At 52.5% G+C, this 17,401-nt stretch overlaps 2 protein-coding genes across 2 annotated transcripts; one reads left to right on the forward strand and one right to left on the reverse strand.

The window, feature by feature from the left end:
- The first annotated feature begins 1,075 nt into the window (after nucleotides 1–1,075).
- On the forward strand, nucleotides 1,076–4,249 carry PRDX2 (peroxiredoxin 2). Its single transcript, XM_074290187.1, is given in 7 exon segments — nucleotides 1,076–1,234; nucleotides 1,973–2,077; nucleotides 2,241–2,394; nucleotides 3,076–3,110; nucleotides 3,113–3,197; nucleotides 3,670–3,800; nucleotides 3,975–4,249. Coding segments are annotated over 6 exon segments (594 nt in total). The 5' UTR covers nucleotides 1,076–1,234; nucleotides 1,973–1,974; the 3' UTR covers nucleotides 4,061–4,249.
- A 2,339-nt stretch (nucleotides 4,250–6,588) lies between these two features.
- On the reverse strand, nucleotides 6,589–8,732 carry JUNB (JunB proto-oncogene, AP-1 transcription factor subunit). The gene has a single exon (XM_074290049.1). It carries the CDS (start codon nucleotides 8,304–8,306, stop codon nucleotides 7,224–7,226), a length of 1,083 nt encoding a protein of 360 aa, XP_074146150.1. The 5' UTR covers nucleotides 8,307–8,732; the 3' UTR covers nucleotides 6,589–7,223.
- Between the last annotated feature and the right edge of the window lie 8,669 nt (nucleotides 8,733–17,401).

Genomic DNA, 17,401 nt, shown 5'->3' on the forward strand with positions numbered 1-17,401 from the left:
TTCATTGTCTCTGGGCTCACTGGGGTCAGCCTTTGCATTTGGCCTAGGTCACTGTGTTCTCAGGCCCTTCAATTACACTGGTGTGGTAAGCAACTAGGACAGTTGTTGTGATTGCAGGGTTGGCGTTGCATTAGGGTGTCCCTGTCCAGAAATATAGGACCTACAGATGCCCCTACCACATCCCGACTCCGCTCTCGAATTCCCTGGAGACAGTAGCAAATCCACGGGCCCCACGGGCCCAATGGCAGTTCTTCAGGTTCTGGGGGGAGAAAAAACTGGTCAGCCAGGGAGCCTGAGTCTTGGTGGGATTTCCTCCCCACCCAAAATTTCCAGGCCTGAAAGAGAATACTTCTCAATATGCCAAGTGTCTTAAGGGTATTTATTGATCTGGAGGAAGAATCCAGGCAGATGTCATTGTGGGAGTGGGACAGACAGGAGAGGAGTTGTAAATCTATGCTAAGTGACAGGACAGTGCATTATATAAGTGCGTGCCTCCCAGCTTCTTTGGCTGTAAACCTGAGCTGCACTCTGCACCCTTCCCCGAATCCTTCCCACCCCACCCCCATCCTCGCTAGGGAAATCTCCTAAAGTTAATTGCTCTTTGATGGGTAACATCTGGAGAGGTCGAATCTGGCGCCCTTGGGGAGCGAGGGATCTCAATCCCTTACTCAATTCTCTCTCCCAAGTATCTCCCGAGCCTTGCTCTCCGAAATAGTGATAGTCCGGTCCTAGGCAGGTTGGGGGCCAGGCCAGCAGGAAGAGCAGAAGCAGCCTCAGCTGCGGTCTGCCCATCCACGGTCACCGCCTCCTCTATTCAGTAGCCCCCCTAACCGTCCCTAGCGCTGGTCTAAGCATTCTCCCGGCGCCCCGTTATCCTAGCAGCTTGTCAGAAGGGTCAAGCGAGGGGAGGGGACAAGGGGGAAGGAAAAGGTCTCCTCTTCAGCTCCGGAGTCTTCAGTCCTCTAGCCCCCATCCCACACCCCCTACGACGCCACAGTAGGCCCGCCCAAGATTGTCGCGTCCGCCCCCAGGCGCGCTCCCGTACGTCCCTCCCAACTCCTCCTCCTCTTCTCCCCCACCCCCCCACAGTCTGGCTGTAGGTGGTACAGGCCGCGGATAAAAGGAGCGGGCGGAGGCCACTGGGATAGTACTTTTGGTTTCCCGACTGCTACTGTTGCGGTCAGGGAGCACGCGCTACCTGTCTTTGTAGGCTTGGAGCCCGCCCTCCTTGCAGGTACAGTACGGTGCAGTGCGGCATGGCGCGGTAAGGTACAATAAGAAACAGCTCAGCTCGGGCCAGTCCAGATGTAGGCTGAGGGACTGGGAAGCAACGGAGGCAGCCCGCGAATCCCACTTTCCAGGCAGATTATGTTCTAGCCTGGCCTGCGACTCGGCCGGCTCTTCCCCTGGCAAGCAGCAAGCAACCCCGCCCCCTCCTCTGGTTGCCTGCCTTTGTTTGGTGGTAGGCGATTGGGAACTGATCCCAGGTGAATTTTCCTCCACCTGTCCCCCACTCAGCAGGAAGATAGAGCTCGAGAGGAATCTAGGGACCTCTTTGTTTCTGCTCTAGAGGCCTAACTCAGCCTGCATCGGGACCTGGGAGGAGGTGGAAGAGCCTGCAGCCTTTGCCCGGGTGCCCAGACCTGTTTCCCTAGTGGGGTGGGGGTGCTGCGGGGGAGGCAAGAGGACTGAATCTGAATTGCCCCTTTCCCTGCCGGTCTAGCCTCGTCTGGCCTGTGTGCGGAAGACTCTTCCCTGCCGGTCTAGCCTAGTCTGGCCTGTGTGCCCAAGTCTCTGTATTCGGCCCATGGAGGGAGGGGGGCTGCATGTGACCATCTTTGTCTGACCCACGTGCCCAGCCTAGCCTCGGGAAGGGCGTGGGGGAGGGGAAGTAGTGCTGAGTTGCACAGCCGGGTGAAGTGCCGATCTGGTGCCCTAATTGACCCTAAGGGGAAAATCTTTTTTTTTCCAGTCATGTCCTCCGGAAATGCTCACATTGGAAAACCGGCCCCCGACTTCCATGCCACTGCCGTGGTCGATGGCGCTTTCAAGGAGGTGAAGCTGTCGGACTATAAAGGTGAGATAACAGCCTTAGAGGTCAGAGGTACTGGGATCTTCCCCTTTTGTTGGAGCATGGAAGTCAGGGAACCGGGAGAGGATCCTATCACCTGAAGAGTGGGGGGGGGGAAGGGGCCCCACTTAGCATCTGTTCTTCATTCCTTTTGCTCTTATTGTTGTAGGGAAGTATCTGGTTATATTTTTCTATCCACTGGACTTCACTTTTGTATGCCCTACTGAGATCATCGCCTTCAGTGATCGGGTCTCTGATTTCCAAAAACTGGGCTGCGAAGTCCTTGGTGTGTCTGTGGATTCCCAGTTCACCCATCTGGCCTGGTATGGTTTTGACTAGGAGGAGGAGGATGGGGGAGGGATTATGACTTTCTGGTTCTTCCACTACCCACAGTGAGCATTAGAAGGGTCACTAGCTCCTTTTTTTTTTTTTTTCCTATGTAGTATCCCAATGCCTCTGTAATTACTCTTTAATAAGGACAAAAGTGTTCCCAAAGTTGTGTTGCCAGCATCTCTCTGTGGCAATTAGAACTGGAAGGGAGTTGGGAAGACACTTAACTCAGCCCTCATCATATTAAAAAGAAGATAATAGACCTAGAGAGGTTAAGAGCAATTCAGTTGATTCACCAAGTACCAGCTGGTATTTGAACTCGGATCTTCATACTCTAGGTCTAGTTGTTGCTTTTTCTTCCATACTAGGCTGTATTTTCTGTTCCATCTTCCTCAGAAATATAGAACAGCATCCTCCTCTTCCTGTCTTACCACTCCCTCCTGGGTGTGGTAGGTTTGAGCTTTGACAGCCCTGCCTACCACCCCTTTATCACCTGCCCTGGCCCCTTGAAACTGCCCTTATCTCCTGCTCAAGCCCCTTGGGGGGAAGGGAGGAAAAGCCTTCTTTGCAAAATTGAGAGGGTTTCTTTCCTTGGGGACTGGGAGAGATGGCTCCTGATTGGGAGAAGGGGTATAAAGTAACATTGAAACTTCTTTCTCACTCTTCCTAAAAAGGATCAACACCCCTCGAAAAGAGGGTGGCTTGGGTCCTTGAAAATCCCCCTGCTGGCAGATGTAACCAGAAACCTAGCTCGAGATTATGGGGTACTGAAGGAGGATGAAGGCATTGCCTACAGGTATAACCGGGGGACCCTCTATAAGTGTGTCATTTTATGTCCCCGATCTTCAATTTAGGAGTCACCCTTTTGGACTTGTCCTTAGTTTTTGCCCCAGCCCCCACTTTCATGAAAACAGATAGTTTTTTAACTATGTAGCAGCATCAGGGAGTTGGAAAGCTTTAGAACTAGAAAGGACCTTGGAGATTATATTATCAAATCTCATTTTGCAGGGGCAAAAACTGAAGCTGAGAGGAATGAAAGTACATGTATAATGTCCCACAAGTAAAAAGTACAGATCCAGAATTCAGACTTGGGGTGGAGGGGTTAGGGTAAAAATTATTAGGATTCCGAGACTACCCTAACAGAAAATAAATTGCAGCCTTATAGATATAGCAGAATGAGTTTAAAATAAAATTCCAGTCTTGTTTATACTGAACAAGGTATTATCCAGGCTTCCAGGGTCTCAACTACCCCTTTTCTATTCATTCAGGGGTCTCTTTATCATTGATGCTAAGGGCCTTGTCCGGCAAATAACTGTCAATGACCTACCTGTGGGTCGCTCAGTGGACGAGGCTTTGCGGCTAGTGCAAGCTTTCCAGTTCACAGATGAGCATGGAGAAGGTGAGCCTTGCAAATTCCCCATCCCATCCCACCCTTAGTTCATGTTTTATACTTCCTTCCCCTTAGGTGGCTGCCCTACCCCTGAGACTTGAGTGGGTCTTCCTTGGACAAAGGGCTGGGATACCCATTTCCTGCCCCTTATCACTTCTGTTTCGTTTTTTCTCCCCCTCACAGTATGCCCAGCTGGCTGGAGGCCTGGAGGAGACACTATCAAGCCCAATGTAGAAGACAGCAAGGAATATTTCTCTAAGAACAACTAAGAAAACTATTGCTGTTGTTTTCTTTGCTCTGGTGGCAAACCTGGATATGTTGAAGAAGGCTTCTGCCCCTGCTGGGTAGTGGCCTTGCCCCAAATCCCCTCTTAGTCTCTTTTCCCTTTAGGGAGGGGACATGTATAGAAGAGAAGTAAAAGATCTACATCTAATAAACCTCTGGGAAAATCAAACATACCATTGAGTCTCATGGAGTTGGTCTCTGATTTCTTTGTTTCTTAGTTTAGAGGACAGTTAAATGTATAAACTGTTGCACTAAGGTGGGCCTGGAATTATGCCTAGAGGCCAGAGGAGAAGGGAGTTTACAACAGCCAGACCTTCATCTTTTTCTGTGCATCCTGACCCCATGTGACTAAAGAAGGGCAAGGCCTTTAGACATCTGATTTATGCAGCTCTCTCATTTTGCCACCAGAGGGTGGCCTTGTCTCAAACTCCCACCCCTGAGGGAGGTCTGGGAAAAAAACGGCTTTCTTGGAGGAGCTTCATAGAATGGCAAAGCTTGGGGGAGGAGAATTAAGAGATGAATATTTGTGATTTTGCCATCCTTGCCTTATAGACTTAAAGAAAGAAAGATGAGGGGGTGGGGCAGGGTGGGAGACTGGCCAGGGCAGCATATATCTAATTGAGACTCTGGAATGAAATTATAAATTTTAAGAAATGGTTTCATCTTAAGAGAAAAGGGAGAATTACCTCCACAGCCTTGTTCTCCCTGAGAAAAACCTCATATACACCCTTTGGCTGCAGTGTGCCCTTCCTATCTCTATTTCTGGTACACTTGAAAGGAAAGGGGGAAATTCGAGGAGATGCTGTAGTTGGCAAGTAAGTACGGGTAGAAGGCACGAGCCCAAGTCTTAAAAGTTGTTCCTTCAGCTGAAGAGGTAATGGGGCCTTGGCTTAAAGCCTTCCTAAAGATCTCTGAGGACACATTTCTAAGTGGTAACCCTGGCCCAAACACTTTACTGAGATGGAGGCAGGGATTTGGGGGGGGGTAGTTTTTTCTTGAAGGAAATATAACTGCCCCTAAATCTCTAAACCGCCAACAATGTGTCTCTCCTACCCTCCTATGACTGGTACCTGTAAAAGGGTTACAGGAATCGAGGGCTTGGTGGAGTGAGGATAATGAGTAGCCTGATCAGATTAATACTGGCACAAGGGGAAGAGACTGACCCCAACCCCCTCCTGAACTGCATGCTTCTCGACTGATCCCGTCTCTTTCCCTATCCAGCATTAAGTGCCAGACCCTTGTCTGTGTCCCAGGCATTGGGGGGAAGGGAGAGGGTTGGTGCGCCCCCGGGGCACAATCCTGGGGAAGATGTGTAGCCGCCTGTGTGTCTAGTCTATTGGGTTCCCTTTTCCTCCTCCCCCCATCCCAGGTGCTAGGCCTGCCCTGCCTGAGCCCCAGGCTGGGGGAGTGGGCGAGGCTGCAGCGGCGCCTGTCGCTGGTGGGGCAGTGAGGAGCCGACAGGGCATGACCAGACCTGGACGCCCTGGCATGGGAAGCTGGCACCACCCACCACCTGGGACTAAGGCGGGTGTGGGAAGGAGTGTAGACTGGAGGCAATCACCACCCTTCCTGGTCAGCCGGGCACTGGAGAGCTCCGCCTCCCCTCCCCCAGTCCCAGGCTGGCTTCAGGGTCTGTCCTGGCACACGGATTAAGGCGCCAGCCTGGGAGCGGGGGAGGAGGAGAACAGACTGGGCAGCCTTGCTACAGAACCTAACAGGTTCTCTGGCTTTGCGGGTCCCGAGTTTGGTCCTCGGGACACCGCGTGTAATACCACAGACTCTGGTTTCCCAGCTGTGTCCCGCCCATTGCCTCAGGGGAGGGGGGTTTCCTGGCCTGGGCTTGGGCCGGGGTTGGGCCGCCCCACTTCTTGCTCTGGGAAAATCCCGGCCCCTCTTCCCGGTGCTCAGGGTCAGCCGGGCAACGTGGGAGGGGATTCCCGGAATAGGCCTGACCGCCGGCGCGTCACTGGGCAGAAACGGCCCAAATATGGGTATGGCTTCCTGTGCGTCACCGGGAAAAGCCCCCTGGCGCGAGGAACCGCGCTTGCGCAGTCGAGGCCCGCTCCAGCTCCCCCGTAGGGTCTTTTTCTCGGCAAAAGAAAGATACGGGGTCCAGCTTCAAAGCTAGAAAAAGTCCCGGCGACGTCATAGCCAGTCCCTGTGGGCTAGGACGGCTCGGGGCTACAGACCGCCGGGACAGAAACACTCCAAGAGATTAATTGAAGAGCCTAAAAACAGAGACAGACTGGAGAGATGCACAGAGTAGCTACCGAGACTGAGAGAGAGAGAAAAGGCAATTAGATCTAAGGGACAGGGACGGGAAAGAGCCAGAGATTCCTAGAAACAGAGAGACAAGCAGATAGGCGAGCCAGAGACATCCAGGCATAGGGAGAGAGACAAACAAAATGGGAAGGTTCAGGAGGCAGTCAGTAAAAAGGTAGGTTCAAATGAGCTCTTCCTCCCCCTCGCATTCCCTCCCCCACCTTTTAATTAAGACGCCAGGAGTAATAAATAATAAACAGTCTTTTTTTTACTTAAATAAATTCAATAAAAAGTCAGAACAAAAACACATACACAAAAAATGATAAAATAAACTTAAAAACCCAAGTGCTTCGGGAGACACAACCCGATGGAACCCTCGGGGCAGGCAGGGTGGGCAGGCACGGAGCATCCCTTCCTAGGGGCTCCCTCCAACCCCTTCCCCGCCACCGCGGGGGCCATGTGCGGGCGGCGGGGCCAGCTCCGCCGCGGGGATAGAACTTCTTTCTTAAATACACAAATATATTATATTCAATATGAATCGTGTCTGTTTCCAGCAGAAAAAAAAACAAAAACAAAAAAAAAACGAAAAACGTACAAAACAGGAAGTACAGAGGGTCGCCCCAGAGGTGTGGGGGCCCAGACCAAGGTGGGGCTTGTAAACTTCGAGAGTGGAACTAGAGGGTGAGTGGGGAAGGAAGGGAGCGAGCCGACAGGCGTGCTGGGCGGGGCCCCTCAGTCTAGTCCAGTGCCCTTCAGGTGGCCCTGCCCTCCTCCCGCGTCTCAGAGTCTGCGGCCCGCCCATACCCGGGCAGAATCACGCGCGGCGGGGGCGTGAGGGGGAGAGTCAGTCACGCAGCCGAGTCCGTGGGTGGGCCGCGCGTGGGCTCAGAAGTTCTGCATCTTGACGGCCAGCAGCAGCTGGCAGCCGCTGTTGACGTGGCTCAGCACCTTCTGCTTGAGCTGCGCCACCTGTTCACGGAGCAGACTGGCGGTGTTCGACAGCCCAGCGTTTTCGGACTTGAGTGTCTTCACCTTGTCCTCGAGTCGCGCGATGCGCTCCAGTTTCCGTTTGCGGCACTTAGTGGCCGCCAACCGGTTCCGCAGTCGTTTCCTCTCCACCTTGATGCGCTCTTGGTCCTCCATGTTGATGGGCGACACTGGGGGAGTCCCGTCCCGGCTACGCGCCTCGGGCACCGTCTGTGGTTCCTCCTTGAAGGCCGCCAGCGGCCCCCCGCCTCCCGCACCTCGGGCGCTCAGTCCCACGGAAGCCGGGTGGCCCCCGGGAAAGGGCGGTCCATGGGGGAGGTAGCTGATGGTGGCAGTAGGGTAGCCGCCCGCGGCTCCTGCGCCCGCGCCCCCACTCCCTCCACTGGCGCTGTAACTGGTGAGGTTGGTGTAGACAGGAGGTGGTTCGGGGCCCAGGGCCGAGGGACCGTAAACGCTACTAGGGGGTGCTGGGGGGCCTGCGGTCCCGGAGCTGCCACTGCCGCTGCTCAGTGACACGTTGGGGGGCGTCACGTGGTTCATCTTGTGCAGATCGTCAAGCGCTTTGACGAAGCCATCAGCGAAACCCTCCTGCTCCTCCGTCACACTGCGCGAGTAGAAGTACTGGCCCGGCGGCGTGGGCGTTGTGGTGATGAGCCCGTTGCTGTTTTGCGCTATGAGGCGCTCCAGCTCCGGAGACGCGAGCTTTAATGAGCCCGCCGGCCCAGCCGGGGCCTCGTTCTGAGGGGGAGCTGGCGGTCCCGAAAAGTAGGCGCCACTCGCGTCCTCTGGCCCTGGTCCCCGACCGTGCCCTGGCGCCTTGAGGCCGCGATAGGGGTCAGCGGCAGCGGCAAGATTGAGCGCCAAGTTCTGTTTCAGCAGCTTGTAATCGTGCAGTCCCAATGCGCTGGCAGCTCCCCGGCCATAAGCTGCCGCCGGGTACGAATCATCGTGGTAGAAAGGTTGCTCCATCTTCGTGCACATCCAGGCGCCCGCGCGCCCAGCCGGCAGCTACCGGCGCTCCCTGAGAGGGAGGAGACCCCTGAGACACTCGAGCTCGGATGCCTAGGTGTCCTCGGGGTACGCTTGGGGAAGCTTAGGTCAGACCAGCCGATACTGGCCTCCGGAACGCACCTCGATGGTCACCCTTGCTGTGTCCCACTCTTCCCGGACTGTCTTCAATGACCGCCCCCAACCCTCCAAGTCCCCAGAAAACAGTGGCAAGGCTCTTGAATCAGCAGATCTGACAGCAGAATCCCAAGTCCTGGCCTGGTTCGGCTGGTCTCCTTTGCGCCGCACCCTGTTTGCTAGCTGGCTCGGGCGATCAAGGCTCTATGGCTGCTTGTCCTACTCAAGCTCCCGTTCCGAACCCACAGCCTTCGGACTCCCCGCTTCTTTGCCGGCCTCGCTGCGTACCCCGGAGCCTTTATACGGCAGTGGCTGCGTAAGCGACCGCTGATTGGTTGTGCCGGAGAACCAGGCCCCCGCCTCCTCCCGCACCCCACTCTTCCCCCTCCCCGCCCTGTATGCCCGGGCTCGGCGTGGGGAAGGGGAGGAGGAGGCTGGCGTCACTGCCAGGAAGCGCGTGTCCTTGTAAACAGCGGCGGCGGGACAGGGCCGGGCAAGGACAGGGCTGGGCCGGGACTATACTGGGATGGGCCAGAAAGACAGGGAAACTGGGGGCCGGAGTAGGGGGCTGGAGACCGGGCGGCTGAGAGGCAGAGCCTGGGAAACAGCAGGGAAGAGGAGGGCCTAAGGTCTGAAATATGAGATGGGGGATCCTAAGACCAACCTGGGGACTGAGGACGATCCCTGAATCGAGAAGCTGCTGTGACAAATCCCCGAGAGAGTTCACCGACCCCTCTACTCTCGACACCTGGAACCACCTCACTTCCTACTACACCTCCCTCCACACACACTGCCTAACCAATGAAGATGCTTCTTGACCCTAACATACTACTCACAGTCCAAAACCCCCTATCTACTTGCCATATATTAGGAGGATACCAGAAGACCTAGAATTGGGAAACAGGCAGGTGGGAAGCTGTGAGGCTGGTTATCTAGACCTCCAGTGCCTCTTCATTCCTATCCCCCAACCCCAGACTTGCTTGCTCCCCTAGTAGAAGGTCTAACAGGGAAGAGCAGGATGCTTAGGTTCTTCTCTTGGTCTACCAGTCTATGGGAGCACACCCACAGTCACGGATTAGCAGAGCTAGAAGGTGTTTTAGAAATAATCATTGAGTTCATTTCCCATATTCTACAGGAGGTGTTACGGAAGGAGGAAGGCCCAAAGGTAGTAAGAAGCTGAGACCTGTCTAGAGTCCAGGTTTCCTGACTCCAAGCCTAGGGCACTTTTTCAGCTTACTTCCTTCCCCTTGGGATCTGGTTGATATCCAGGCGACTCCCCAGGGTGGCTCCAGTCCCTGACTCTTCCTAGGAAACCTGCTTAAGAAAGGGCAAACTGCCGGAAATGTGGCAACAGTTATGAAGGACTGGGACACGATAGGAGCTAAGGGAGTGGGTTCATGTCCTGCCTCCGGATCTGCTCTCCTAAAGCAAGGGCAGGGATAGAGCCACCTTTCTTCCCCACAAGAACAGGTCCAGGCCTGTCTCAGAAAATCAATGAGACCTTTCTCTAAGCATCCCCAATAGACTATTGAGTATTTCCAAGATATCTGAGCATCACGTGGAGATAGAGGGATGCATAAGGTCTGGACTTGGGGGAGAGGGGAGAGCTACATAACACCTTTGTCGTCATCTATAGCCTCTTGTACCATTGGCTAGTTTGAGGGAGGGAGAGAAGGGCAAAATGGATTGTACAGTGTAATTCACTTGTGAGATCCCTCCCCTCTCCCAACCCTTATCCATCTCCTAAATCATGGTTGGAAACAGTGCAGGAGATATAGAAAGACTGGCTCTAAACGGCCTCTCTAGTCATAGGATCGCTTTAAAGGGGGTTTCCAATACAGCACTGATTAGGGTGATATAATACCATAGAGAAGATGGGGGCGGGGTGGCAGAGCTCTTGTCATCGTCTCTATAGTAACTGAAGGTGGCTTTAGCATATTGTCTGCCCCTGGCTCCTAGGGAAGAGGGGGACTGCGACCCGAATAAATTCTCCTGACTCTCCAAAAGTCTGTCTTTCTTGCAGGCCATTAAACCTCTGCCCCAACAGGTGTTCCTGTTTCTCTAGATCTCCTCTCTCTAGTCCCTGAGACCTTTCCACCGTAGAATTCTTTGGTCTCTAAATCTTTGTCCCTAAAATTCCCAGTTTCAGGATCCTGAGCACTCACTCCCCACCTCTGCCTTGAAATCTCTATCCCATAATGGCCCATAGATCTTTCCTTTGAGTCGCTTCCCTCCGGCCTTCTCTGGTCCTTGCTAGATCAGATTTCATCCCCTCCCCCCTTCCCCCTAGTGTCTTGTCTTAATCCCGCCAGATTCAAACTCCAGTCCCCAGCATCAGCTCGAGCTCCCTGAGTCCGGACTCTCCCCCGCGGGTCCTCCTAGGTCCTGTCTCCCTCCCCCCATTCAATCTATCTGGTCCCGCCTTCCTAGTCTTGCCCAAAATCCAAATAAGGTCACAGGAAGGGGCGGGGCCCGGAGCCCGAAGCCTCGGTTCCTGCCAGGTCCCAAGGAGGGGCCAAGCCGGGCCCCTCTCTGGCTAGTTCCAACCAGCCCCGGCCACCGCCCCCGGACAGCTCCCCCTTACCCGCCCCTGGGCTTTCAGCTTTGTCCTGCCCCACCCCGCCCTACCCAGCCAGGTTCTGTCCCCTTGCCCTGGGGCAGGATTCCGGGGAGCACAGCCAGGATTGGGCCAGACTTCACCCCATCCTGGGGCGGAGGTTGGGGTGAGTGGGAAGGGAACAAAGCAGCTAGGAGGACAAGGTCCGGGGCGCTGATGTAGCGGAGGAGCCTTGGGCTTTAAGTGAGGAGGGATTGAGTGACAATTCCCATTTCTTAGGACAGCTGGAATTATTGGGTAGGACTGGGATGGTGAGGCATCGTGTCAGACTAGAGGTGGAACTTCCCAGCTGCCTGGGTGTGCGTCTGGAACAAAAAGGAAGTCTCACTTCCCTTCCAGAGAGGCCCAGAGCTGCAGCCGAGGGCAAAGGCTCAGATGACTTGGAGGGAGCTGTCCAGCCCCCACTTTTACCCAGGGAGGATGTCTGCAAGGAAAGAAACCTTGTCTCAAGATTCAGGTCGAGTTTTTGACACATTTCTGCCACTTACTAACCTAAGACTGACTTTCTCTCGTCTTAGGGTCCTGATTTCCCCATTAATAAAGTACAGGATCTGAACAAGATGACATCTTTACAATACTGATATTTTAAACAGAGACAGACACGGCTTCTGCATTGGGCAAATGATTTTCCTTTTGTGTGTCTTTGTTTCCTTATTTGTAAAGAGTTAGGTAATATATTTCTGATCACATACAAAAAAGTTCAGAAAGTGAGGACAGACATAGAAATCTAAAGAGAGACTAAAAGTGAAAGGGGGGGAAATGCACAGAGGGACAGGGATGGAGAAAAATAAATCTGCAGGGGCACACATAGAAACAAAGACAGATGGAAAGAGAAACAGTGAGAGGTGGAGATGCAGGCAGATAGAGGAACCAAAGGAAGAGGATTGCTTATGTATAGAGTAAGAAATTGAAAGAGGGGAAAGAGAAACTGAGACTAAGTGAACCAGATATATATACAGAATTAAAGACAGGATAAAAAAAAAAATGAAATGAATAGAGACGGTTGGAGAAGGCAAGAGAATGTAATGAGGAAGATTAGAAAAGATGACAAAGATCTTGTCCTCAACTCTGAACCCCCAACTTCTTTGTCTAGTTTAGGTATGTCTATTCCCAGACCTATTACCTTTGTGGGTACTACTTTTCCCTCAACGTGGACCTCAGCCCAGAGCCTCAAGTTTTCCCCTCTTTGCCTCCCCCCCCCAACTCTCCTCAACTTGGTCCCTTTCTCCATTCCTTCCCTCTTCCTGGTCTCTATCTTTTGGGATATATCCCAGGCTGTGCCTGGCTAGCCAGGAGGGATGGGGTGAATCTAAGGGTAGTGGGGGGGAGGGAAGCTGGGCTCTGTCTGGCCGGCACTTTGCCAGTCTCCCTGTCTCCCGCCCATGCTAATGACTCCCTGACTGACACCTGGCAAGACCATTGGGCTGGGGGAGACCAGGTCCTCTGCAGGGGCTTTCCCATGATAGAGAGAAGGGAGAGGGTGGGGGTGGAGGAAAGCAACAGTGAGGATGGGTAAAATGAGTGCTGGGGGAAGGGTACAGACTCTCATTCACTGGCTAACCCAGGTCCTCTTTACAAACTATCCACCCCCTGCTCCCAGGAGTTCAACCACCCACCCCCCTCCAAGCCATGGCTGGGAGTGGGCAGGGACCCAGAGGTTTTGGTGACTCAGCTCCCACATCAGGCCTTGGTCAGCTAAAGAGATAGATATCAGGTTGAAAGGATGGGAAACAGGGAAAGGACTGAAACAGACTAAGATCTAAAGACAAAAGTAGACACAAAGATAGGAAGAAAGGGGAGGGGGGGAGAAAAAACAGACTCAAAGGCAGAGAAAAAGAGGGAGAGAGAAGGAAGGGAGGGAAAGAGGAGAACATAGAGAAATAGAGACCAAAAATACAGAGATGGAGAATGACTACTTCACTTTTAAGATCCCTTACAACTAAGATTCCCGTTTTGGGGATAAAAACAGAGATAGAGGGAGTTAGAGAATAGTCACAGTAGTATAGATGCAAACAGATAGGAAAGGAACTGAGAGACCCTCTGCTCTCCTCAGAAATTCTATGCAACACCATCAAAGAAATACATATACAGAAACATACAGAAAAATTGGAAATGAGAATCCATAGATCTTTTCATATCTAGAGATTATATTATTTATAAAGACAAGTACCAAAGATTTTAAAATATGGCAAGTAGACAAACTAATAGGTAGATCAGGGCAAAGGTAAGTGGCAGGAAAAAAAAGATGAAATGAAATGATGGGTTGGAGGAGGGCGGCTAAATAGTACTGTAGTTCATTATGTTGAATAGAAATGAATCTGGAACAGGGATGGGGTATGTGTATTATAGTGAAGTTGGGATAAAAGCTTATATATCTTGAAGATTGGAAGAATGGGAGATCATTCCTGTTTCTCTGTCCCCACCCCCACCCCCACCTCCCAGTTCCTTAAGAGGGCTAGTCAGGCAGGTTCCGGGCTCAGGACAACCTCCATGCCAGCCTCACCCTTGTGGCCTGTGTTTCTTGGGCACCACCCCGCCCCCCAGCCGCCCTGCTGGCGCCAAAGGCTCCAGCAACCAGGTAGGCGTGGACAGAAGACACCCCCTGCTTCCCCCCACCCTCCCAGTGCCTGGCACTATTAGCACTGCCCAAGCCTCAGGGAGGTGGGCACAATCTAGAGGCATATGGTTGGACTCTGACCCTCTTGGAAAGAGGAAGCCCTTGAGGCTGGGGTGACTTCCCCCCAGGACAGGACTCTTTGGGGCTTTTGGACAGCATGCCCTGCAACCTGACTTCTCCTTCTTATAAATAGCATGGTAAACCTTTCCCCCACCTTGTCCTTCCAAAAATCTCTAGCTAACTAACAGCCAGTTGATCCTCCTAGGAAACTGAGGCCTGAGGAAGGGAAAAGTTCCCCCCTCCCATTCAAACATCGAACATAACAACTGACACTAGAACTCAGAGATCAGGCTTCCTAGCTCCAGGAAGTAAGTGCTGGGGAGGGGGCAGGGCAGGAGAGGAAGTAGAGAAAGAGGAAGAGGTCTAATTCAATGGGGAGTTGGGGAGGGTTTGGCCCCTCCTTCCCAGCCTACTCTGGAAGCCCGGCAGTGAAATTAAAGTAGCTGGTTAGATTTGGAGGCAAAGGTCCTGGGTTCAAATCCTTTTCTGACATGCACTGTGTGTGTGGCTATGGGCAAGCTATTGTGCCATCAAGTTCCCTCATCTCTAAATTTAGGGAGTTGAATTAGACAGCATTTTTAGTCCCTCTAGCTCTAAATCCTATGACTATAAGAAAGGACAAAGTAATATTGGCTGAGTTCTGGGAAGAGTTGGAGAAAACTATCTGCAGCCTAAACCCTGGCTTCTCCACCCCTCCCAATCCTGCTCTATGCTCAAAAAGGGATGGGGAGAGTGCAGATGAAAAAGGAAGGAAAGATTGAGAGGCAGTGTGGTGTGGTGAAAACAACCCTGGATCTTAAGTTGGAAGACCTAGGTCTAAATCTTGTCTCTACTGTTACTATTCCCTGAGTGAGTTACCTTGGTAGCCTTTCCTTTTTCTGGGCTTGTTTCGTATTCAACAAAATGAAGGGATCTAAATCGATGACTTCTAAGGTCCCTTCCAACTTTAAATCAAATTAAACCCATGAGGAAGAAAAGAGGAAGCAGTTGAGATTGAAGAACGAATTTGAGGGAATTCATTCACCCCCAATCCCCAAGTTCCCTTAAGTAAAGTCTGCCTCTAACCAAACCTACTGTTGGTGTCTGAGGTTCAGTGCAGGAAGCAAAGCCTTGAGTCTTTACTTGGGTGGGGCAAGCCAATCTCTTACCCCATCCCCCAATTCCAGGGCTCCCAACCCTTTCAGGAAATAAGGATTGCACCCAAACTCTTCTCTCAGACTCATCACTAGAGGGAATGTGAGGGAAGGGTCCAATGCCCTGAAGGGAAAGAGGGATGATTCCCATCAAAGCAATACTCACCTACCCCTCAGGGGAAAATAGGAATATTAAGTTCTTAAGTATTTAGTAGAGAATATATTCTAGCAAGATCCTAGATGTGAAACCCACGAAATGAGTGGAGAATGAGAGTCCTTCAGGGGAACAAGGACAGACAGGTGTGGGGGGGGGGGGCAGATGGACTGAGAAAGCTACTAACAAATTCTGTCCCATTATCACCCCAACTCCTCACCCCCACCCATTCCTCCTGCCAGATTGAGAGAAGAGGAGGGAGCAGATTCAATTGATTTGAGACAGGAAACATCAGAGTTGCTGTTGGAATGGGGAGAGGGGTGCCCGAGAAGCAGGAAAACCAGGACTGGTTTAGTGACTATGACTATATTTGAATATGTTCTCTGGTGTATGTATTAGTTGGGGTCTGTAACCTCTGTAACCTTTCTATGTTCTCCCTGAGTTGTATATGTGTTTAGTTGAGTTCTGTTCTCCCAAGGTTATATATTGAGTTTTGTATATCTGGCATGTGTGTGTGTGTGTTTTTCTACAGCTGTGTGTCAGGTGACCCTGTTTTCACTGTCTGATGGCCCAAGCTGATGTCTCCCAGAATGGGGGAGTTGGGATGAGGAGAGAGCCGGGAATCTCCAGTCCACAGGATGTTCCCGAGACACTAGACCAGACTTGGGCTTCATCCTTCAGTTCCTCCTCCTTCTACCCCTCCCCCACAGCTCTGGCTGGCTAGCCTGCAAACCTCTCCACAGGGACCCAGGCATTCTGCACCCTCAGCTCCTGGGGGCGGGGCTGTGTCAGACTTGGGGAATGAGGGTGGCAGGGAGGAGGCCCCCAACGGGCCAGACGGGTTCCTCCTCATTCCTCCCACCGCCTCTCACTTCCTGGGTGCATGGCAGGAGGTGGGGATGGGGGGGAGGGGTGTGGTGATAGGGTGTGGAGAACCAAGGCCTGAGGGCCAGACCTGGGGGCGTTAGGACTAGACCTTGTGGCCTGAGGTAAAGAGGAATGGATTTTAGGCCTTCAGAGCCCAGCCTTGATGAGACCCACCCCTCAGGGCTTGGGATCTGACCAGAGAGGGGGAATGAGGGGCCTCAGGACAGGAAATGGCCAGGAGTAGGGCAGTTTTCTCTTGGACTCAAGTGGATCTTAAGAGAACCTTAAAACTAGACTAGTAAGGATTTAGATCCCTTGAGGGAGCCTTTAGAACCAGAATGGGAGCTATGTTTTGTATTCCTGGAGGGGGATCATGGGCCTCAAGACTAGACCTGAAGTTCGGGGTGGGTGGGAAATCAAAGGCAAGAATTTCCAACAACTATCCGTGATCTATTAAGAGTGTCTGGGTCAGATTAGAGCTCCACTGGACATGGAAAGGCCCCCAGACTGAGACTGGTGGCTTAAGGAGAGGGACAGAGGCATAGGAGAAGAGGCTAAGCTAGGAGTTTGTGTCCTCTTGGGGTCTGGGGCCTGGTCTGGGGGGTGAGGGGAAGAGGGGGAAGATGTTTTGAGTCAGAGCCTAGGTGTGTGTGGGGGGCAGCTGATAACTTTAGCTTTGAAGTTAGGACTGGAATGAATAGAAGTTGGTTTTTTTTTTTTTTTTTTTTTTTTAACTGCTTCTCTACCAGCTTTCTCTGCAAAAAATTTCCTGTCTGATGGGGACATGGGGACTTAACTCCTTCCCATAAAGTTTTTGCATACATGACTTAGGCATGTCTAACATGACGTTGATCATGGAGGCTTCAACAGACTTGTCATACTGGCTGGCCCTTGGACTTCTGTATTGACTTGCAGATCCAGACACATGCATGTGGGCACAGCAAAAGCATGTTTATTTGTGCTGGTGTTGAGCCCTTGAGTTGGGGCCACAGGGTGAGAGGCCAAGGCCTCCCCAGGCCCGAGTGAGTCACCCCCTACACACAAACCTATATTAGCCCTTCCTAGATTCTCTGGGGTGAGGTCAAAACAGCCACCTGGGTCCCCATTTCCAGTCCTCGGCTGGTGAGATGTGATCTAAACATCTTAGCTTCCATCAACACTCCTAGACTGGGAAACAAAAGTCCCCTCTTCTGTCTGGGCTCCAGCGGTTCCCCATGCCACCCCACCCCACCGCTTACTGGATGGAGTGGCTGAATTGGAAAGCTTTCCATTGCCCTGCACTTCGATATTTCAGCCCTGTTCCTGGTCTCCCCCACCTGGGCTGTAGAGATGTAGAGGGGACTGAGACCCTCACAGATGTCCCCCCCCTTACTCTGGAGAAAGCCGCCGGAAGAGATGATTCATAGGGTGGAGCCCCCCAATACACTGGAGACCCTGGGGTCTGAGTCATAGCCAGAGAGGGAAGGGCATTGAACCCTCTCACCCCAGGCCAGGCAGGGCGGG

Source organism: Sminthopsis crassicaudata, chromosome 1 (genome assembly GCF_048593235.1).
Source record: "Sminthopsis crassicaudata isolate SCR6 chromosome 1, ASM4859323v1, whole genome shotgun sequence".
In the NCBI taxonomy this organism is placed as follows: Eukaryota; Metazoa; Chordata; class Mammalia; order Dasyuromorphia; family Dasyuridae; genus Sminthopsis; species Sminthopsis crassicaudata.

Coding starts and splice junctions, on each gene's coding strand:
- JUNB (XM_074290049.1), bottom strand. CDS start 8,306: ATGTGCACGAAGATGGAGCAACCTTTCTACCACGATGATTCGTACCCG.